The sequence below is a fragment of the Lactuca sativa genome, chromosome 3 (genome assembly GCF_002870075.4).
Source record: "Lactuca sativa cultivar Salinas chromosome 3, Lsat_Salinas_v11, whole genome shotgun sequence".
Classification (NCBI taxonomy): Eukaryota; Viridiplantae; Streptophyta; class Magnoliopsida; order Asterales; family Asteraceae; genus Lactuca; species Lactuca sativa.
Window position 1 is genome coordinate 308,634,823 of NC_056625.2, and position 24,071 is coordinate 308,658,893.

General features: G+C 38.8%; 1 protein-coding gene across 1 annotated transcript; it reads left to right on the forward strand.

The window, feature by feature from the left end:
• The first annotated feature begins 20,773 nt into the window (after positions 1-20,773).
• Positions 20,774-23,733, forward strand: LOC111883500 (uncharacterized). The gene is made up of 4 exons (XM_023879815.2): positions 20,774-21,217; positions 21,656-22,468; positions 23,045-23,371; positions 23,668-23,733. The coding sequence occupies exons 1-4, from the start codon at positions 20,774-20,776 to the stop codon at positions 23,731-23,733; spliced, it is 1,650 nt and encodes a 549-aa protein (XP_023735583.2).
• Positions 23,734-24,071: the final 338 nt, after the last annotated feature.

The window sequence follows — 24,071 nt, forward strand, 5'->3', positions numbered from 1 at the left end:
AGTGGTATATCCAAATTTTGTATGTACTGATAAAACCACTTTTCCAAATCAAGTTTTTGTCACTACTGGAAATGCTGAGAAAGTTCATCCTGAATTAAACAAAATGATTGAACAAGATAATCAAAAGTCCACGACAGAAGGTTTTTTCGCAAACCAAAACACAGAAGAAAACAATTTAACTCAAAATCCTTATGTGTTTCAAAAACAAAAATCATTACAAAAATGGGTGGTTAAAGGTGAAAAATCAATCAAAATTTTTGAAAAAGTTGAAAACTCAAAGGTTGAAGTGAAACTAAATTCACATGAATTCAAATTGATGGTTGGAAATTATTCAACAGAAAATAATGTTTCAAAAAGAAAAGCAAGAAAAGCAATATTCTGGCAAGTTCATAACAAACCAAGAGATGAAAAAGAACAAATTTCGAAAACATCATCACAATTTCAAAACAAAATTACACAAATAAATTCAAGTTTGCATCAACAAATAAACTCTGTTGACAAAGTTCCATATATTCGCTAGTATGACAACAATCGAAAATTTGAGAATTCGCAAAAATTTGCAAATAATCAAAAGTTTCAAAATGTTAGCAAATTCACGAATACTTCATCAAGTTTGAAGAATTCAACTCAAGCCAAAGTGAAATTTTCACCAAAACGACCAAATTTTCCAAATCCTTCGGTCTCAAAACCAACCAAAGTTTCATATACAAAAGGAAAATCTGATGTAAGTACGATCAATCATTGGTTTGAAGGGAAAGGAAGAAAATATCAAAGTGGGAAGTTTTCAGAAGAACAAATCAAGAGTGCATTTGATAAGTTCACAAATAATTCTTCAGCTACTAGTGCCATGTCTCATAATTCGCAAGTTCCGGTTCAAAAATGGAAACCAGTTATCAAAAATGTGAATGTTGTGAAGGATAAGATTACAATCAATTCCAAAAATTCAAAACTATTGAATGACTATATCTCTATATCTAGATCTGATGATGTTGATATAATGGATTCTGTTACAAACAAAGTGAAAACATGGTTTTTAAATTCCAAAAATTCGTTTCATTCTACTAATGATGGACCCAATAAGTCTTGAGTTCCTAAATTCTTTCAATAAATGTAGGTGATGTGTGACGAGCAATATGATATGAAATGGTATATTGATAGTGGTTGCTCTCGTCATATGACTGGAAGAAAGGAAAATTTGCGAGATTATAGAAGCTTTGAAAATGCTGGAGTAGTTAAATCTGGAAATAATCACAAGTGTCAAGTGAAAGGATATGGGAAAGTCACAAATGGAAACTTCACAGTAAACAGAGTTGCTTATGTTGAAGGACTTCAACATAATTTGATAAGTGTGTCACAACTTGTTGTGGGTACTGGAAATCAAGTTGTATTTAATGAAGAAGGAAGTATCATTTCAAATGCAAAGTCAAATGAAATACTTCTCAAATCCAAAAGATATGGTGATATGTTTACACTGGACATCAAACCAATTGTGGGAAAACCTGTTGTGTGTGTACTATCAAAAGCATCTAATGATCTCAGCTGGCTTTGGCATAGAAGATTGTCACATTTGAACTTTCGAAATATAAATAAACTTGTAACTGAAGATTTTGTTCGAGGGTTACCAGTACTAAAATTTGACAATGATTCTTTGTGTGCAGCTTGCGAACAAGGAAAACAACATCGAAAAGGTCATCCGATTGTGATAGATTCAAAAATAGTAGATCCATTGGAACTTCTTCTCATTGACTTATGTGGACCATCAACTGTTGCAACAATAAATAAAAAGCGGTATATTTTAGTTGTTGTAGATGATTTCTCTAGATTCACATGGGTGTTTTTTCTCAGGTTGAAATCTGAAGTTGCTCAGACGATGATTGATTTTATCAAAAAGATTGAACTTAGTCTGAAGAAGAATGTACGAAAAATTAAAAGTGATAATGGTTCTGAGTTTAAAAATCAAACTCTTGATATTTTTCTCACAAGCAAAGGCATTTCGCATAATTTCTCATCACCATATACTCCACAACAAAATGGTGTTTTTGAAAGAAGAAATCGATCTTTATGCGAAGCAGCCAGAACCATGTTAACATATGCGAATCTACCTCAATATCTTTGGGCAGAAGCAGTGTCCACAGCATGTTTTACACAGAATAGATCATTCATTCATCGAAGATTCAATGTTACTCCATATGAAATAATCAATAATCGGAAACCTAATGTAAAATTCTTTCATGTTTTTGGTTGCAGGTGCTTTATCATGAATCTCAAAGATAATTTGTCCAAGTTCCAAGCTAAAGCTGATGAAGGCGTATTCTTAGGATATTCACAGACTTCAGTTGCATACAGAGTGCTTAATAAACGAACAAGAAAAGTTGAAGAAACTTTCAATTTAACATTTGATTATTACTATCTTAAACAAATAGATAGTAAATTTGAAAATAAATCAATACTTGTGGATTCAAATACTCAAATTGATAATTCTGAAATCAATGATTTTGATTATGACTTAATTTTTGGAATTCCTGACAGGGCAATTGACGCAGAAAATAATGCTCCTGATAATCAAAAATCAGAATCTTCAAAACATACTGATGATTCAACAATAACTACAACATCGATAACTTGTGAAAGTACGTCTGATGTTCGTATGGAGGAGGAAATTATGAATCATCAAGTTGAGGGGGAGCATTCGCAGAATCAACAGGAACATCATTTTGAGGGGGAGCATCAAGATGAAGATCATGTTGAGGGGGAGCATGATGCAACAGAGACAATTAATCTTGATGAAAATGATGAGTTTCATGAACTAAATGATCACTTTTCTGTTGCAGGATCTGAAAATGAAGATATGTATGAAGATGCACCATTAGAATTTGATCCTAATTTTTCACCACTTTAGAAATGGACAAGAAATCATCCAAAAGAACAGGTAATTGGTAATCCACAAGAAGATGTGTTGACTAGAGCTCAACTTCGTGCGAAAAATGAGGTATTGAATGCAAACCAAGAACTATGTATGTTTAATGTCTTTATTTCGAAAATAGAGCCAAAAACAGTAAATGATGCTATGGAACACTCAGATTGGGTTGTTGCTATGTGTTGGGTTGAAGATTCGCTAGAGGATTGCGTCATTGGGCTAGGCTTTTAGTCCAATTATTTTGTACTCCGATTTGGGCCTATCCAACCGAGATGTCTTTTACATTTATTATATAAGTATATGCTTGCATGCATATTAGGTTAATGATTCAGAGTATAACGATAGAATTACAGATTTCTTTGATCGTTCTTGTAAACCTACTAATCCTCTACAGTTGATGTTCTTAATCGAGCTCTTCTGAGGGTTTTGTTTTAATCATTCGACTCGTTTGATTCATTCTTGACTTGTTCTTTATTTTCGTGTTCTTGCTGTTTAGTATTTATTTACCTGTTTAAGATCTAATCGATCTTCAAGATTAAGTTTTTAATCTCATCAATTGGTATCAGAGCAGGAGGCTGTGTAATTGATACACATTTTTTCTGTGAAAAGGTTTTAATTAGGGTTTTTCCGCAATTAATGATATTTATTGAGTCGTTATCTCATTATTGACGTATCTTGATATTTATTGTTTTGCCCTAATCTGATTTATTACAAGTCTGATCTTTAAACAGGTTATTCGATCATTATGGATGAGTCGCAATCGAATCCCATCAATATTTCCAATAGCATCGGTTCAACCACGAAGATTCCAATCCTATATACCCATGATCATGAAGTCTGGGCGCATCACTTCGAAGACTACATTATAGGATCTGAGGATAATGGATACCTCATATGGGAAGCAATCATTAATGGACCGTTTTCTCACTCTGCAACGTCGAGGATTGTCAAAACTCAAAAGGAGTACAATGATCTGCTGAAGGATGTTAAAGATATTGTGCAAGACGAAAAGGATAAATTCCAGTGCAATATCAAGGCGTTAAGATTGATCAGATTCGCCCTTCAGTCCGACACTTTCAGGTTGGTAAGCTCATGCACGACGGCAAAGGAAGTTTGGGATAGACTTCGTGAACTGTACTCTACAGACGAGGATCTTGAACATTCTATTCAAACTTTGCTTTTATCTGAGTTTGGAGAATTCAGGCAAGGAGCCGAAGAAACTGTGACCCAGACGTTCGATCGCTTCAATCATCTTCTCAGCAGGATGATCAAACATGACATCGAAAGGAAGCTTATCGAGCAGAAAGTTACGTTCTTAAATGGTCTAAGGTCAGAATGGAGAGCAATGGTGTCTACAGTTAAAGCCCATGAGCAATTTAAATCATATTCTTTGGCGAAACTGTTGGGTATTCTCAAGTCCCAGGAAAAGATTGTGCTGCAGGAAAAGAACGTTGTTTCAAGCCTAGGTTCGCTGGCCCTCCTGTCAAAAAGTAAAGCTGTGATGGAGGATGAAGACCTCAACTTGGAGGAGTATGACCTCACGTCTGAGGATTATGCTATGATGGTGTCTAACCCCAAGAGGTTCATTAGGAAGAGATTCCCCAGCAACAAAATCCGAAACTGGCAGGGGAGTTATAGTTCAGAAAAGGTTAACAATGAACCGAAGGTTGAAGAGCCCAAGAAGGAACCAAAGGCAGATGGTGATTCTGGAGTAAGCTGTTACTACTGTGGTGGGAAAAACCACTATGCTAAGGATTGTGTCCTCACCAAGATGGCTGAAAAGGACGAGGAAAAGGATGAGGAACCCTTGTTGCAGAAAAGGCTTGATGATATGAGAAAGAAGAAATCTACCGTTAACCCTTCCATGAATGCTCTAATTGTGCAGGGTTCGGTTGCTGATGACGAGTTCGATAGCGTGGAAGTTTGGTCAACCGACTCTGAAGACGATGAAGTGAGGAAGCCTACTCATGGAAAGGCTTATGTGGCAAAGGAGGAGAGCAGTGGAGGAAGGTGCTTCATGGTGTCCGATGTATCTCAGATGACGGGATACAACACTGATGGTGGAAGCGAGGAACCGAAGGAGCAGCAGGACATGTGCTTTATGGCCAAACCACTCAGCCAGCAGTTCAATGAGCTCGATGAACTGATCAAGAAGGTACAATCGGTTTTTGTTTCATTTAAAGTACCACAATCCTCATATGAGAAAGAACTAAAAAATGTTAATACAAGAATTTCACATCTAGATAGTAGCTTAACTCAAACTCGTGTCACCAATTCTAACCTAACTGATCAATTAAGCAGGGTGTCTTCGAAGAGTGAGGAGCGGCGCATGTGGATCGAGTTGAAGGAGTCTGAATTAGTTAAAATAAAAGACGAAAACATTTATTTACAAAGAGACAATTTAAAGTTGTTAAAACAGCGGAATGTTTTTTGTTTAATTGCAAAACGTCTTTATTCTAATATTACTCAGCTTCACTTGGACTGTGAAATAGGCCAAAAGATCCATCGCATGATTTTGCCCTTCGTTGAGTTTAAGGAGGATGAAATCGATGCCGAAGCTTTTAATTGTGAGAGTGTGATATCATCTGATGACGTCAATCGAACCTACATGTATGGACTGGACAAAATTGAATCTTTCATTAAATCCAAGGACCACAAGGACACGCTCAAAAACCTTTTGGATGAAAATGATAGACTCAAACTAAGAACCGAAACCATACAAAAATTTGACTCTTTAAACGCCAACTTGAGCTCAGAAAACAAAATAGATGTTGAAAATGCATCTGAGCTGAATGAGGATGACAATATGAGTGAAATTTCTGTAGAGGATACGGTTGACTGCTCAGAATTTGTAAAAATTGAACCTGAAAACCACAAGAATCTAATTTCTGAAAATTCAGGAGAGTTCGCTCGATTGTCCCAACAAAAGTCCCCGATCTTAGCAGAAAAAGCGGTTGTATATCAAAAGGTCCGGACCACTCCAAATCAAGTGTACAAGGTCACTGGAGTAACCGAACATCAAACTGCTGAACTCACGGCTATTGTAAACGATGACAATGATGATGGCTGTGATGAGTTCTTCTGGACAGCTCCAATCGATAATGCTGATGAAACAGTAGGGTTATCTGAAAGGACCTCATGGAAAAGTAAAGGACGATACGTACCAGAACCCTTGAACAAGCCAGATAATTTCGATGTGCCAAGTACTAGTGGTACGAAAGATATTCCTCAAGAGAATGGAGGTTCGGTAAAAGAAGACATTCCCTCTAGTTTCTCAGTTCAAAGTGAAACTCCCACAGTCCAAAGCGAACCAACCAAGGAGAAACCGAAAATGAAAGCCAATATTCATCATCAACCGAAGCAGATGAGAAATAAGAAACGTGAAAGGAACCAGAGATACAGGAAGAATCTCTCTGAAAGGAAACAATTCTGGCAATCCCAGAATGCATATTTCTCACATCAAGACAAGAATCTGAAGTTTGGGAACAATCCTGTCAAAAAGCATGAAAGCCACAACAACCGAAAGCCAAGGTTCGGTTCAGAAGAGAATACCAACCGAAAGCAAAGGCTCGGTTCTGAGAATGACTCCAATCGAAAGCAAAGGTTCGGTTCATAGAATGACTCCAACCGAAAGCATAGGTTCGGTTCACAGAACGACTCCAACCGAAAGCATAGGTTCGTTTCTGAAATCAAAGGAAATCACAACTCTAAGGTCAGTCCTACCAATGATCAAAAGCAAAAGGATCACCTAGAGTCTCCAGCTAAGAAGTCATCTCAATCTAAGCCCACTCCTTCTCATTCATCTAATTCATCTAATTCTTCTAATTCTTCCAAATCATCTCCATCTTGCTCTAAAGCTCATTTTGTTCGATCTCAAAAATCTCATTCGTCAGCTGAACAAAAAGGCAAACAGAAGGTTAATGCATCCAATCCAGAGTCTAAACCGAACGCACCTAATCCTAATAAAATAAAAGTCTTTACCATCAAAAAGAAAGATGAAACAACACTTATAAAACGAACATATCTTGTTGACATCTCTCTTACTATTCCTGTTCCTATGAGAAGCTCACGTGGACCCAAGAAACTTTGGGTTCCTAAATCTGCTTAATTTTTGCAGGTTATAAGTGACGAGCAGTTCGACGAAGAATGGTACATCGATAGTGGCTGCTCGCGTCACATGACAGGAAGGAAAGAAGAGCTCAGGGAATATAGATCTCTTTCAAACGGTGGCAACGTCAAGTTCGGAAACAACTCTTTCGGCACCATAAAGGGATACGGAATGATAACTAATGGTGATTTTACTATAAGGAAGGTGGCCTATGTGGAAGGACTACAACACAACCTCATCAGTGTATCTCAGCTTGTTGGAGGTACAGGTCTCAAAGTCTCATTCGACGATGAAGGTTCTGAAATTATTAAGAACAAGACGAAGAAAGTAATTCTCAAATCGGAGCGTAAGGGTGAAATGTTTCCTCTAAACCTTAAACCCATCAAAGGAAACCCAACTATTTGCTTGTTATCAAATGCTCAATCAGACGAAAGCTGGTTGTGGCACCGAAGACTCTCTCATCTCAACTTTAAAGACATCAACAAACTTGTCACTGGAGGTCATGTTCGAGGCCTTCCATTGCTCAAGTTTGACAAAGATCATCTGTGTGCTGCATGCGAAATGGGGAAGCAGAGTCATCAAAGTCATCCATCTACAATTAACACAAAAGTTGTTGAGCCACTCGAATTACTTGATATTGACATGTGTGGTCCATCATCTATCGAAAGCATCGGTGGTAGCAAGTATATTCTTGTTATTGTTGATGACTTTTCATGATTTACATGGGTGTTCTTTCTAAAGCTCAAATCTGAAGCGACTCATAAGCTGAAAGTGTTCATCAAGCAGATTGAAATACAGCTCAAGAAGGTCGTTCGCAACATCAGGAGCGACAATGGTCTGGAATTCAAAAACCGGGAGTTTGAAGAATTTCTAGCAGAAAAGGGAATAAGTCACAACTTCTCAGCTCCTTACACACCTCAACAGAACGGAATTGTCGAAAGACGAAACCGATCTTTGTGTGAAGTTGCCCGAAGTATGCTAAGTTTTGCTTCCTTACCTCTTTATTTTTGGGCTGATGCTATTTCTGCTGCTTGTTTTACACAGAACAGGTCCTATTTCAACAAGCGATTCACGCTCACACCATACGAGATTCTCAACAGCAGAAAACCCAATGTGAAATTTTTCCATGTGTTCGGCTCACGGTGTTTCATCTTTAACTCTAAAGAACACCGCAACAAGTTCGATGTCAAAGCCGACGAAGGAATCTTTCTGGGTTATTCTCTCACTTCCAAAGCATACAGAGTCCTAAACAAGCGTTCGAGAAAAATCGAAGAGACCTATTACGTGACTTTTGACGATAGCTATGTCAAAAAGCTACAGGCCAAAGAAGACACAGCTGGGGACATCTTTCCTCAAACTGGCCAAGTCACAGTCTCAATCGCTAATCTATACGAGAAATTTCTGGAGCTCTTTGACGAACCAGAGAAAGCTACTCTCTCAGAAGTCGGTGCAGCAGACAACAAGGTAGACCACATGAAGCAAATTGTCGAAGAAGCTGCCAGGTGAATGAACGAAGGAGGATCGAATTCTGATGAACCTCCATCCAACGATGCTTCAGTCGAGAGGGAGACAAGCTCACATGTCAAGGAGGAACCAAGCTCACATGTTGAGGGGGAGCCAAGTTCTACAACTACTACCGAAAGTCCAACTGCAACCGAAAGTGCTTCTCCAACCGAAGGTGCATCAATGCCTGAAAGTCCAGCACCACAAGAAACCTCTGAACCTCAAGTTTCTTATAGCTCATCAACCGAGGGGGAGCATGGTGATATGATGCTCGACTACGAAAGCCAATCTGAGCCAGAAGAAATGATCAACGTTGAACTAGACCCCACCTTTGATCCAAACTACCCTCCTCTCACCAAATGGACCAGAGATCATCCTATCTCTCAAGTGGTTGGTGATGTCTCCGAAAAGGTTCTGACCCGATCACAACTGAAGGCAAAACAGACATCCTTATTTTCAAAGGTTGAGTTTTGTATGTTTAACTCATTCGTATCAAAAGTTGAACCGAAGACAGTTAACACTGCACTCGATCACTCTGATTGGGTTCAAGCAATGCAAGACGAACTGAACGAATTTGAAAGGAACAAAGTCTGGTGCCTCATTCCAACTCCTCCAGATGCCTCGGTTGTTGGTCTCAAATGGGTCTTTAGGAATAAAATGGACAAGGAAGGGAATGTTATAAGGAACAAAGCTCATCTGGTCGTAAAGGGATATTGTCAGGAGGAAGGAATTGATTATGAAGAGACTTTCGCTCCCGTAGCTAGGCTGGAATCAGTTAGAATATTTCTTGCTTATGCTGCCCACAAAAACTTTGAAGTTTTCCAAATGGACGTCAAGTGTGCATTTCTAAATGGAGAACTCGAAGAAACCATGTATGTGGAGCAACCTATTGGGTTCGTAAACGAAAAGTATCCAAATCATTGCTACATTCTGGATAAAGCTGTGTATGGCCTCAAACAAGCTCCGAGAGCCTGGTATGAAACGCTAACTAAATTCTTAAAGATGTCCAAATTCAAACAAGGTTCGGTTGACCCAACCTTCTTTCGCAAAAAGGAAGGTAACCACCTTATGATAGTTCAAATTTATGTCGATGACATCATCTTTGGCTCTACGAATTCCAGCCTAACAGCTGAATTCAGAAAGCTGATGGAGACTAAATTTGAAATGAGCTCAATGGGTCCTATTAACTTTTTTCTTGGTTTAAATATTAGACAGGGACCCGAAGGCATCTTTATCAATCAGGAAGCTTACACGAAGACTCTCCTAGCAAAGTTTGGTATGATGGGAGAGTCCAAAGTCAAAGTCCCAATGACATTCGACACCAAGCTAACTCCATCTCTAGACAAACCGGCTGTTGATATCACGCTCTATCGTCAAATGATAGGCTCACTAATGTATCTTACTGCTAGCAGGCCTGACATCATGTTTTCTGTATGTTATTGTGCTCGATTTCAGGCAAACCCACGCGAACCTCACATGCTTGCAGTGAAGAACATCTTACGCTATCTCCAGCGAACCACCTCCTTAGGTCTATGGTATCCTTCCAACTCAGGCTTCTTCGTTCAAGCCTATTCAGATGCTGACCTTGGAGGATGTGGACTCGACAGAAAAAGCACCACTGGTGGCTGTCAATTCCTTGACGGGAAGTTGGTCAGCTGGCAATCCAAGAAACAAACGTGCGTGTCGTTGTCTACTGCCGAAGCAGAATACATAGCCGCTGCATCCTGCACCTCCCAAGTGATTTGGATCCAGAGTCAACTTCGAGACTATGGACTCAATATGAAGAAGATCCCACTATATTGTGACTCTGAAAGTGCAATTAGGATCTGTCATAACCCAGTGCAACACTCTAAAACGAAACACAGCACTGAGGTATCACTTCATCAAAGATCACGTGGAAGATGGAAACGTCGACGTACACTTTGTCAGAACCACTGATCAACTGGCTGACGTCTTTACCAAAGCTCTTCCTGAAGCATCATTCAACAAAATTTTACAAGGGCTAGGTATGATGGAATCAGACTCAGTACCTCAAACTACCTCTCAACCTCAAACGTAAGAAGCAAACTTGACCGAACGTTCAGGTTCGGTTACATAATCTGCCTCGCTCATCACTACAAAGGTAGTTTTCTTGGTTGTATATTTCTTGTACAAAGTTGTTTATTTTATTGTCAAAAGTATATTCTGATTGCATGTCTCAATTCATTGGTTTTCAAAAATTTTCCAAAACCGAAACCTATCGAAGGTTCGGGTTCGGTTTTTCAAAATTTTCTTAAACCGAAACCCACCGAAGGTTCGGGTTCGGTTTTTCAAAATTTTCTTAAACCGAAACCAACTGAAGGTTCGGGTTCGGTTTTTCAAAATTTTCATAAACCGAAACCAACCGAACGCTCGGGTTCGGTTTTTCAAAATTTTCTTAAACCGAAACCAACCGAACGCTCGGGTTCGGTTTTTCAAAATTTTCTTAAACCGAAACCAACCGAACGCTTGGGTTCGGTTTTTCAAAATTTTCTTCAACCGAAACCAACCGAACGCTCGGGTTCGGTTTTTCACATTTTTCCCAACCGAACGTTCGGGTTCGGTTTTTCAAAGTTTTCCAAAGTTTTTTTTTTTTTCGAGTCTTATTTTCTTTGCTTACTTTTTACCTTTTATTTTTTCTTTTAATTTTTCTTATTTTATTTTTCTATTATTATCTACTTCAAAAACTCCAAAAATATTTTTCTCTTTTACTTTCACTTGTGCTCGTTCGTTTATGGGGATATAATTGTTGGATTACTTAAGTGTCCCTAGAAACATGCTGCTGTATGTGTCCCAAGCCTCATAAGATTCTGAATAATCGCCTTAATGACTTGGTATAAACAAACCGTGTCTTCCCAATTAGGCTACCACATTTATTCTAATCGTGAGCTACCTCACTCTCTTCTCACATGAGATAAGAGTCCTCTGCTTGGTCCTTCTTTTTGCAGCTGAGGTACTTTATTTTCTTACACCATCTCCATTACATTTCTCCATTACATTCATTTCATCAACGTAACCCTTGAGACTCTCAGAAATTACCACTGAGGTTTATGGTTACACAACAACTGTGTTTATGATCTTAGTTTCGTGCCACTACGAGCTGAGTGAAACCCAAAATTCAACACCAAATCTGAATTGACGGTGAACAATTAATTTGCTCAAGTTTTCACCAAAGAATTGACGGATGTACCTTCATGAAATCTCAACTTTTATTTTGTGTGATTCCTATGAAATTGTTAAACACCATAACATTTCTTCCCTTGGGATCCAACTTTTAATTTTTTTTGAGATTTTATATTTTCCAAGCCAATTTAAAATTAATTCCTACCTACTTGTTCAACAGACTACACCGGTCTCACAAGTACTTTGATCACTTTCTTTCTTATTTCAAGATTAGAATTGTTGCATCAAAGCCAAAGCCACCCTGAATTAGCCTAATTAAAAGAAGCCTTTCAACATTTATTAATAAGTGTTTGATCGTAATTCAACGGGAATCCACATTAACACTTTACGGTCTCTCTTGACCTTGAAGGAAGAGATTCGTGCCCGGGATCATTTGTTTCGTGTCATTATTGACATCACATTTATTCCCACAAAGAGTTGCTTTATTTCTTTTATTTTTTACACTCTTAGCACGAAAATCTTTGATTTTCCAAAATTTCGTTACTAATTATTACAGGCTGTATTATTGCTTTGGTGGTTAATTATCAAGATGTGGTCAAAAATCATCCACGTGGGCAATTTATTCAAAAGATGTGATTTACAAAATAAGACGAAAGGGTGATGACTCAGGCGGGAAATAAAAGGATTGAATTTCAACCGGTGGTAAAAGTAAAAAGGGGCGCGTGTGAAATTGAAACGCCCATCCTTTTACTGACATAGTGGACGCGTGTGAGGATTTCAAGCGACTTCTCTCTGGCACTTAAAGGCGCGTGAGGATTTGAAACGGCTTATTCTGAAACGACGCTTGTTGGGCGGCGTGATCCTAGGAATCTGACACTCTCTCTCCTACATGATCATCGCATGCCTTAATTGTCACGCATCTGTCATTCCGGGAAACCTTTTCGTAATTCCATAGAAGATTTGAAACGATTTTTCTCTCTCCTTTCACCCACTATAAAAGGCAGTCAATACTTCCATTTACCTCTTTACTGCTTCAAATTTACAAGAGAGCAAAAACTTGAAAAAGCTTTACTGTTCCTCTTCTTCTACCTTCAACAATGGCAGAATCATCATCTATCCACGCCACCTCACACATTCTTCCCATTCATCCTCAACAGTGCTTGGTGATTGACCTCACACCGCAGGCGTATGATTCTTACATGTTTCCGATCATCGAGTGCTTGAAGTACTCGCAAATCGCTCCTGCACTATCACGGGCTGAGTCTGCGCCCATGGCGATGCTCTCGCAGGTGTATGCGACTGCTTATTACGACAAAGCAGTCGAGCGGGTGTTCTTTGAGGTTGCTGATCACAAGACCTCGATTTCAAGGCAGCGATTCTGCACTCTTCTAGGATTTGCCGCTGATTCTTCGAGAATCAATCCGGAGACGATTCCAGTGGGCCATCTTTACAGCATGTTCTACAATATGGGGTACACGGAGGTGCTCATCTCCGTCGCCAAGTTCAAGAAATCATGCTTGCCGCCGCAGTGGAACGGCATGTTCACAGTCCTCTTCAAGGGCTTGTCAGAACGGAGCTCAGGATCCGACGGTGCTAGTCGACTTTTCTTGTCGATTATGTATGCAGTTTACAACGGAGTCAACTTAGATTTTGGGTTGGTCCTCTGGCAACAGCTCATCCAGAGCCTTTCTTCTTCATCACGACATTCTGAGGTGTCGTATGCCCGGTTCTGGACTCTTATTACAAAGTGGGCAATGGATAAGTTCGACGTCCCCACTCCTGCAGGTGCATCGATGTCTTCGATCGGTACGTTTCATACCACGAAGATCATCGTCTCTGATGCATCCAAGTTTTCCTTCATTGGCTCTATTCCGGAGACAATGTATGGTGATGTTCCTTCTGACAGCAGGATCATTAGGACGATCAAGGAGTTCAAACAGTCAGGGCCAAGGGAACTCACACCGGAAATGCTAAAGTCCATCCACGATGCTGACAAACCGGTGAACAGGGGCAAAAAGGCAGAAAAAGGGAAGCAAGTGACCAAAGCTCCTAAAGGTCCTTCTCCCAAGAAGAGGAAACAAACGAAACCTGCTCAGTCCCCGCAGCCGAAGAAGAGGAAGACTCAACCGAAGCGAAAGCTTGTAATCCCTTCCTCTTCGAGTGACTCAGAAGATGAGCGTTTGGATTTGGACGGCTCTCAAGGAGGCGAAACCCCTCAACGAGGCAACACCCCACCCCGATCTCCTACTCCAGACATGGAAATCCATAACTCACCAGTTCCTTCACCTACTCAAACAATCCCTACTTCCATTCCCACCATAACCCCCACTACCACTATTCCTCCAACCTCTTTCCCTATACCACCACCCATTTTCACTGATACAACTACAACAACAACTGCAAAGGTTACAACCAACGTATCTGATACAGGGGTTCATACCGATGCAACCGAAACCCCACGCGTAACTGAACCACCACACACCGAAACCCAGCATCCAACCGAACCTACCCACACTCAACCACCACCCGAAACTACCCCACCCCACACTCACACTGAACCTACCCAACCCACCACACCCCCAGCTTCACCACCTCCATCATCTCCAGATCATGCCTCTGATGGAGATAACCCGTTTCTTGGCGGAGACAACATGACCTTCGATTCGGTCTACTTTAGTCTGTTTCAGATTCAGAGTGACGAAGAGGATGATGCTCCAGTGACAAAGAAGCATCTTAAGGAGCTCAACGAGAAGGTTGACTTACTTTTCGCTTCATCTTCCAACTACCAGTCATCTCTCTCTGAAGCCACTCTTCAGAAGATTGTTGATGCCTTCTCCAGGGCTCAGCATGATTCTGTAGCTTCAGCCTCAGCCGCCATAGACGCCTCCACAAAAGCCTGTGAGGCTGCGACCGCAAAAGTCGATAAACTATTCTGAGACGCTTCTACCCTGTTGAAGTCCTTACAGGAAAGCGCTGACGCCACCAAGACAACTTTGGAACCGATTGTTTAGCAATTGGCAAAGTTCATCTCAACGGAGTTGACATCGTTCGCTACTCTTCGCCAAACCATAAGCGACGACAACTCGGCCCTTCGTGCCTCCATTGATGAGCGCCTCGCTAAGCTTCAAGAGGATCTCGCAGCTGAAAACTCATTGATGGACGTTCTGGCAAGCAAAACCACCGCCCTAAAGGTCAAGAGCACTCAACTTTCAACCTCACTGCAATAGCTTGAAGCTCTTCGATCCGAACAGGAGGTTATCAAGACATGTGTTTCGGATGTCCACGCTGCCCTATCTAACATCCTAGAAGCACACGATCTGATTCTAAACCATTCGGTGAGGCGAACCCTTGCTGAAAAACTTGCTCCTGCCTTGGACCTTCTCAGCAAAATCGAAGGTTTACCTAGTTTCGTGTCCACTCCGAAACAAGGGGGAGAAGAGAGGAAGTCCGGATCGAAACCACCTCCTTCCTCCAAAGCTACTCACACAACCGAACCACCTCCGACTGGTCAAGCTTCGGGTTCGGGTGTGAAGGATAAAGGGAAACACATAGCTGAGGAAGAAGATGAAGATGAAGATGATGAAACCATTGCTGACATGTTGAAACGCAAAAACAGTCGCAATGTTGATGATGATGTTAATCGTGTGGCGCGAGAGGCTGAAGAAGCCGAACGCAAGCAGAAGGAAGCCCATGATCTCCTCGAGAGCAGGAAGACTCTCTTCCCTGCATGGACTCGGGAGTGAATGATTAAGGAGGCCATAGATAATCCCAGCATCCTATGGCTCGAGCCGGTGATCTCGTTCGACTGCTATAATTCTGTCGATTCGCAGTTTGACATGCCGTTAACTCGAAAGGCGTTTATCTTCCACGCCTTCTCAAATATTTTTGAAGTCCCTCATCTGAACCCTGAGGTGGATAGGGAGCTGATCGAATTCTATCTGAAGGCTGCTCGTCCTCAGTATTTAACATGGAGCGCCCAGAAGATAGTGAGCGTTCGGGTATTGAAGCCTTACACCGAAGGAAGATTCATTAATGTTCGGTTCAAGGTGATTCGAGGGTCTGCAAGAACTGAACATCATATATCCCTGGCAGATCTACCAAACTTAAATCCTCATGATTGGATTGTCTTGCATAATATCCTTTTGACGAATGAAGCCGAATATGGTCCAATTATAGACCATCTCAAAAGGATGTTAGTCTGTTACATCATGGAGGTAGCCCTTATGGATCAGGAGGTAGCCACCGCCTTCAAGAAAAACCGAAGATAGCTCCTGTGGGATCGGCTAGTGATCTCAATCAAATGAAGATGGGCAAGAACGACCCAAGGGTCAATTCGGTTATGTTCACTAGAGCAGAAGGACAGAAATGTCTCTTTGCTTTAGCTGACAAACATCTTTACACCACTGCTTGTCTAGAGCATGTGTTATCGATCATCCGAAGGTGTAAAGAGAATGCAGCGGATGATGTTAAGTACTTCAACGACATGATCCAATGGTACATCAGGTTTAGGCAGACGATACTGGCTCTTATCTCTCGTCTGTTTAACACTGTGAAGAAGAAGGTACCCGCCTCCGCTGCTGGCCCAAGTAACAAGTGAAGATCTCGCTCCAATTGACGCAAAGGGGGAGATTGTTGCGTTGAAGATTCGCTAGAGGATTGCGTCATTGGGCTAGGCTTTTAGTCCAATTATTTTGTACTCTGGTTTGGGCCTATCCAACCGAGATGTCTTTTAGATTTATTATATAAGTATATGCTTGCATGCATATTAGGTTAACGATTCAGAGTATAACGATAGAATTATAGATTTCTTTGATCGTTCTTGTAAACCTACTAATCCTCTACAGTTGATGTTCTTAATCGAGCTCTTCTGAGGGTTTTGTTTTAATCATTCGACTCGTTTGATTCATTCTTGACTTGTTCTTTATTTTCGTGTTCTTGTTGTTTAGTATTTATTTACTTGTTTAAGATCTAATCGATCTTCAAGAAACAAGGTTTGGAGATTAGTTTCTAAACCTTCTGATGTTTCAATTGTCGGATTAAAATGGATTTTTAAAAACAAAACCGACAAAGATGGCAATATTATTCGAAATAAAGCAAGACTAGTGGTTAAAGGTTATTCGCAACAAGAAGGCATAGACTATGAAGAAACATTTGCACCTGTTGCAAGACTTGAAGCAGTTCGCATATTTTTAGCCTATGCAGCTCATAAAGACTTTGATGTTTATCAAATGGGTGTTAAATGTGCATTCTTAAATGGAGAACTAGAAGAAACAGTGTATGTTGAACAACCACCAGGATTTGTAAACAATGAACATCCTAATCATGTTTATATCCTTGACAAAGCTGTATATGGATTAAAACAAGCACCAAGAGCCTGGTACGCAACACTTATAAATTTCTTGAAACAATCTAAATTTAAACAAGGATCAGTCGACCCCACATTATTTCGCAAGAAAGTTGGGTGTCATCTAATGCTTGTTCAAATTTATGTTGATGATATTATCTTTGGCTCAACTGATCCAACATTATCAATTGAATTTGAAAATTTAATAAAAAGTCAGTTTGAAATGAGCATGATGGGAAAAATTAATAATTTTCTTGGTTTAAACATAAGACAGAACAAGGAAGGAATCTTAATCAATCAAGAAAAATATACGAAGAACTTGCTTGAAAAGTTTGGAATGCTTAATAGCACAAAACTCAGAGTACCTATGGCAGTAGGAACAAGACTAACTCCTTCGTTAGATGCTCCTGCTGTTGATTTAACACTTTATCGTAGCATGATAGGGTCTTTATTGTACTTAACTGCAAGTAGACCTGATATTATGTTTTCGGTTTGTAATTGTGCTAGATATCAAGCTAATCCAAGAGAACCTCATTTGATTGCAGTGAAAAATATTTTTCGCTATCTAAAGGGAACCGTTTCTTTAGGACTTTGGTATCCTGCGAAAACAGGGTTTTTCATTCAAGCTTTTTCAGATTCTAATCTAGGAGGATGTACTTTGGATAGAAAAAGTACGACTGGTGGATGTCAACTATTGGATGGGAAGTTGGTGAGCTGGCAATCAAAGAAACAGACTTGTGTGGCTATATCAACCGCTGAGGCAGAATACATAGCTGCTGCTGCTTGCACTTCGCAAATTATTTGGATTCAGAGTCAACTTCTTGATTATGAAATAAACATGAAAAAGATTCCTTTGTATTGTGATTCGCAAAGTGTTATTCGTATTTGTCATAATCCAGTACAACATTCAAATACAAAACACATTGCTCTTACATATCATTTTATCAAAGATCATGTGGAAGATGGGAATATTGAAATTCATTTTGTTAAAACAACTGAGCAACTTGCTGATATTTTTACAAAACCTCTTGATGAAAAATCATTTGTTAAAATTTTAGCAGGTTTGGGGATGATTAATGCGAATTAAATTTCAACAACACAAGCCTAAAAGTTTTGTTCAGCAGATAAAAGTCAAAATTATTCAGAGGTTACTGTTCATTCAGAGGCTTCGCATCCATATCTTTTCGCATATGAGATCATAACAACTATGGTAACGTTTACAACAAATTGGTTTTTTTGAAAAATCAAAAATCCAAAAAGATTTTATTTTGTTATATTTTTTTTTGAAAAATCAAAAATCCAAAAAGATTTTATTTTGTTATATTTTTTTTGAAAAATCAAAAATCCAAAAAGATTTTATTTTGTTATATTTTTTTTGAAAAATCAAAAATCCAAAAAGATTTTATTTTGTTATGTTTTTCATTTTGAAAAATTAAAAATCCAAAAAGACTTTATTTGTTGTTGTTTTGTTCTTTAATTTCGAAAAATTCAAAAATCACAAAAATAATTTTGTTGTCTTTGTTCTTTAATCTTTGTGTGCTGAGATTTAAATACAGGGCTAAACTGCGAAGAGGTCTTACTTATGTGTTTCTATGGGAAGGTATCAAATTTGTTTTAAACACTAGTTAGATTGTCCCTAGAAGCATGTTGTTGTATGTAGACCAACAGCCTCAATATGACTCTATGTGTATAAAGAAAGCCTTGATGAAATTATATCATGAAAATTCTTCCCAACAAGGCTTGTATTCGCATAAGTCAACAAGAGCTACCTTACTCTTCTCAAATGAGTTAAGAGTTTTCTGTTTTGTCCATTATAACAGAGGTACACTTCGATTCTTATCCAATCTTTTTATACCAAACAATTCTTACATTCCAAATTTTTGAAGAGATTTGTCCTTGAGGTCTTTGATCAAACCAATCAAAACCTAGACAAATCACAAGTCTGTGTTTGTGATCTAACATCATGAGTCCGTGATGGAAGTGAAACCCAAAAATCATAAACCTTAAGAAATTGATGGGGAACTTTGTTCCAGATTTTCATGAAACCTTTGTTTCAGTATCAAAACTTTCGAAACTTCAAATCATATTCAATTCGCATGTGTGGTCTTGATCAAATCTTCACAACCAAGAATGTTTGTTAACCAACAAGATCCAGCACAAATTTTCTTTTTGAATATGATTTCAGTGTAAGTTTTATTCGCAAATCCTTATCATGATAAATATTCTCACAAGCCAACTTGTCACTGACTACACTGGTCAAACAGGTAATTTCATTTACAATTTCTCACCTTATGTTAAGGCTGATATGTAATGAAATTTCAAACTAATCCCAAATGCCTTTTAAAAAGAAGCCCTTTGATACTTCTCTACAAGTATTCGATTGTAATTCACGGGAAACTATACAAGCTGTTGATTATCTCTCTTGATGATTAACGAAGCAATCTTTTCCTGGGGTTTTACTGCACTCATGTCAAATTAAATTTTTGACATCATCACAATCCAAAATTTTTTTGTTTTGTTTCTCATCTTATTTTGTTGACACAATGCACACATGAAATCCTTGAGGTTCTGAGTAAAACCAACTCAGACTGATGATTTCGCAAATCTGGCATATGACTTCACTTTACATCCCAAAAGTGAAAGATCCTTGATTCCATGCGAAGGGTTTTAACGGTTCGGATTCTGTAACGGGAAACTTGACAGGCTGTTTACTCAAAATGGTTGGTATTCTATCCGGTTTTCAAGGAGATGGGACAATTACTTTTTGAAGCATGGTTATCTTTTGCAGTCATGATCCGATTTTCAAGGTGCCACATCGGATAACATTAAATGTATCCCGCTTTAATTTCAAATCAATTTTGAGTAACCTATAAAAGGGGGATCAAGAACACTATGTACGGTTACGCAAACAAGAACTCTCACAAAACTTCAAAGTTTAAACCTTGATCAAAACTTCATCTTTCTCAAAACCCTAACAATGGCAGCCACTCATTCCAACACTGATGAAGTTCTTTCTCAATCCCTGGTGAATATTCAAAGCACAAATTATCAAGTTGATCCAAACGTTTCCTCTTATCCTGAAGAATTGAAGATGCTTATCGTTGCTCTGAAACGATCACCTCTGTCAACTGCTATGTTCAGTTCATTTTCTGTTCCAATGGTATGGCTATCCATGGCAGCTTCAACGGCATCATACAATCACACGGCGGATGTGATCACCTTCAATTTAACCAACAACAAATAGGTTAAATTATCCAAGAAGATGTTTTTTGAAATCTTGCAGATTCCAAACAATCCTCCGTTTGTCAAACCTGTCAACTCGCAGATAATTCACATGTTCAATGAGATGGGTCATCAACCGGAGCTTGAGAAAATCAGTGACTTCAGAAAGTCTGGGTTGCTGTGTATCTGGAATTTCCTATTTGGCATTTTTCTAAGATGTCTTACAGGAAGGTCAGTTGGACTGGATAGAGGAAGAATGGAAGTCTATGCTATGGTTACGGGCATCTACTATGATATCAATGTTGACTATGCAACTCAGTTGTGGAGGGAATTTGTTAAAAGTCTTGAAAATACAAATTCGGAGAAAGGGATTTCATATGCAAGATACTGGAGCTTAATTCTTCAAAAAGTTTATGAGAAAGAAGCAATTCCAGTAATGATAGATGTTGCAGTTGCTGAATTTTCTTTCTATCAATTTCCAAAGACTGTAGAAGATGATTAGGCAATTTTTTCTCATGTGGCTCGCATTCCAGATGCGATGCTTTGCAAAGTTTCTCCAACTCACAAAGTTTTGGTGAGATATTTGCAAAATATTGATACATCAGACCAGAATGGAGTATTACTAGATGTTGCTACTCCATTAAAGAAAAAGAAGGTTAGCAAGAAAGATGCGAAGGGTTCATCCTCATTAAAAGTACAAGATGAAACTAATCCAACTGAAGAAACTTTATCAAAGTCGAAGAAAGAACTCATACCTTCTAAGTCTGGGGTATTGAAGAAAATTCGCAAAGCTGAAGTGAATAGTAAAGGTGTTACTATTTGCAGTATTCCAACACCAGTTTCTCCAGGCAAGAAACGACAACGAGCTGAAGATGTTGCAAAAAATATGCAACGTACACTTGTCAAAAGGAGGAAGATGGTGATTCACAATGAATCATCTGATGAAGAAATCGTACCAGAAAATCCACCCGTCACATCTATGGTAAATGTTTCTTTACCACTTATTCATACTTCGCAATTTCCCACCACTCTACTACAAACCAAACCACTCGAAATAGTTCTTACCAAATCAGTTTCTGAGGAGGTACCTATTTTCGATACGGTTGTCAACGTATCTGATACGGGGACACCTATCCTGAGTGTTACACCAACAATCTCAACCTCTTTACCCATTTCATTACCCGTTACCACTTTATCCACCACTTCCTCAATATTTGATCATGTTCTTCAAAACCCATTCACAACACTTTTTCCATCTCAATCACCTGAAAATCCTCAACCTTCGCAAACGTTGTATGATACTGAAGCTGAAGGAGGATCCTTTGGAGGGATACTTGATGATATTCCTTTTGATTCAGATGAAGAAGATATTCCTGATCATATGTTGATGACAGGAAAACAGTTTAAAATTCTGAATCAGAAATTGAAGGCCATTATTCAAACGCAAGCTGATTCTGGTAGAATATCTTCTATATCAGCCATGGAGGTTGATGTCATGATAAAAGGGGCTGAGAAGCGTATCATGGAAAAGGTTGATCAAACAGACAAAAATAATGAGCTTAGAATTAAAGCACAAGGGAGCAATTTTACTTCCGTTGTTCAAGATTTAAAAGCTGCTACAAAAGAATGTCATATTCTTTTTGTACAAGATGTAAAGAAAGTTCGTGAGGATGTAAACTTTAAGATTCACGAGTTGAAGTCTGAACTTGCGAAGGATCTTCAGGATATTCATACTAAACATGCAGATGTTCAAAAGCAGATTGTGGAGGTTTCTTCCAAACTCCAAAAGTTTATTAATGTTCCTGTTCTTGAAGCTCATAAAGAAGAAACAAAGGAGAAGTTTGATCAGCTGACAAAGTTGGTGACTGAGCTTAAAACAACAGTTTCGCATTCTTCATCAACTCAAATCCTTACTCCTAAATTCTTGTCTCTAAAGATTACTACTTTAGAACAAGCAATTCAAAAAGCCCTTGCTCCACTTACAAATTTTACTTCTTTACTACCGAAAAGTGCTGCACCTGTTTTCACAGGGGTGCAAGGGGGAGAGAAAAGTCGAAGTAAAGAAGAGGAGGCAAAAACTGTTGGAAAAGTGATATCGACTCAGCTTATAGCCACTCTTCCTATACCTACGAAACCGATTTCTTCAACTACAATTACCACAAAAACAGTTTCCAAAGGTATTGTTATTGAAGAAAATGAAGGAGGTTCGAGTTCAAAACCTCAAACAGATGTTGTGGGAAAAGGAAAAGGGATATTGTATGAAAAATCAAAGGAGGAGAAGAAAGCTGAGGCAGAGGCTGAGTTGGAGAGAATGAGACAAGTTCGAAGCATCATGAGGCAAAGGGCAAGTGATCCTCCCTCCATGAACAAAGGAGATCCTGCGAAACTTTACTCTTACGAAATAATAGAGTCGAAAGTTGTGGGAAGGGAGATGTATGAGTTCGAGAAGAAGCCGAAAAGAAGTTATGATATTGCGAACTCAGATCATTGTCAATTGGATTTCCCGATCAATGAAATGATGTTCATCACTGCTCAATATCAGATTAGTGAGAAATTTGATAATCCTGATGACTATACTCACATGAAAATCAGATTTCATGCAGTCTTGGGGAAGAATCCAGATGATGTTTGGTCTTTAATGAAGATTAAAAAGGTGCTGACAATTAAGAAGGATATTTTGTTTGAAGACATGCTTCAAAATTTCCGTTATTTTGTTATCAGAGCAGACAACAAGCAATATGACTTCACAGTAGCTGATTTTCCATTGATGAACTGCAATGATTTAATTCAAGTGGCTCTGATCTTGAAGCATATGGAAGAAAACAATCTTAAAGGCTCTGAGACAGATGTGTTCAAGGTTGGCTTCGCACATGTGAAGACATTCATCGACAACTATTTTGACTGTTTGGCCCTTAAAGATGATGAATTAGCTAATGTGCTGGGTAGAGAAGTAAAAGTTCGTTGGGAAGAAACTTTATCTCAATCAGCTTTGTCGAAGTATGTTGTTGGTGAAATATGCCTAAAACCATTTGGCATGGTGTTTTCTGGAAGAGACACAAAAGGAAAACCGAAGAAATTTTTGTTCAAAGTCTCGGAGATTGAAAGATATAATTCTTCGCAATATATGCACTTTATTGTACGTATGAATAACTGCAAGAAGAATAATGAAGGAGACAAGAAAGATCTCAAGAAGGTGATCTCCTGGTATGGAGAAGTGCGAAGGACAATCCACTCTGCAGTTCAAAAGCTTATGGGTTGAATTGCATCGACTGTTTACAAAGGGGGAGATTGTAGATGTAAAATTGTAAAAAGTCGAAAATAGTGTATTGTATAGTTTCACATTTTATGTTATTTTACTAAGTCATTTGTTATGCGAACTTAAAATGTCTAGACTTGGTATATTTTTTGTTCACTCATGTTTCCTATAAATAGGGACTGAGGTTAGAAGTAGAAGAGAGACTTTTCGCAACAAATATCTCTTCTCTGCTTATTTTGTAATCAGTCTTTATCAATATGAGATCTGATTAATATTCACTCTTTGTGTTCTTAATCTTCAATCACTCAAATCTAACTTTCCTTTTCTCAAATCTCGATAACAATTCTCATCATAAAGTATAGTGAGAAGACTCACCTCAGGTGTCTCGGTGAATCTCTGACTCGGTAGAAATATGAGCTAGCCTCCGCCTAATCACATAAAGTAAATATTCTCATAAATACAACTCTCGGGACTAGACTCAACCCTCTCTAGGCAAAAGACCATTTTACCCCTCTTTTATCTCAAAGGCCACATTGTTGACCAAACCCTAAAGGTCAACAAAAGTCAACGGTCAAACTTT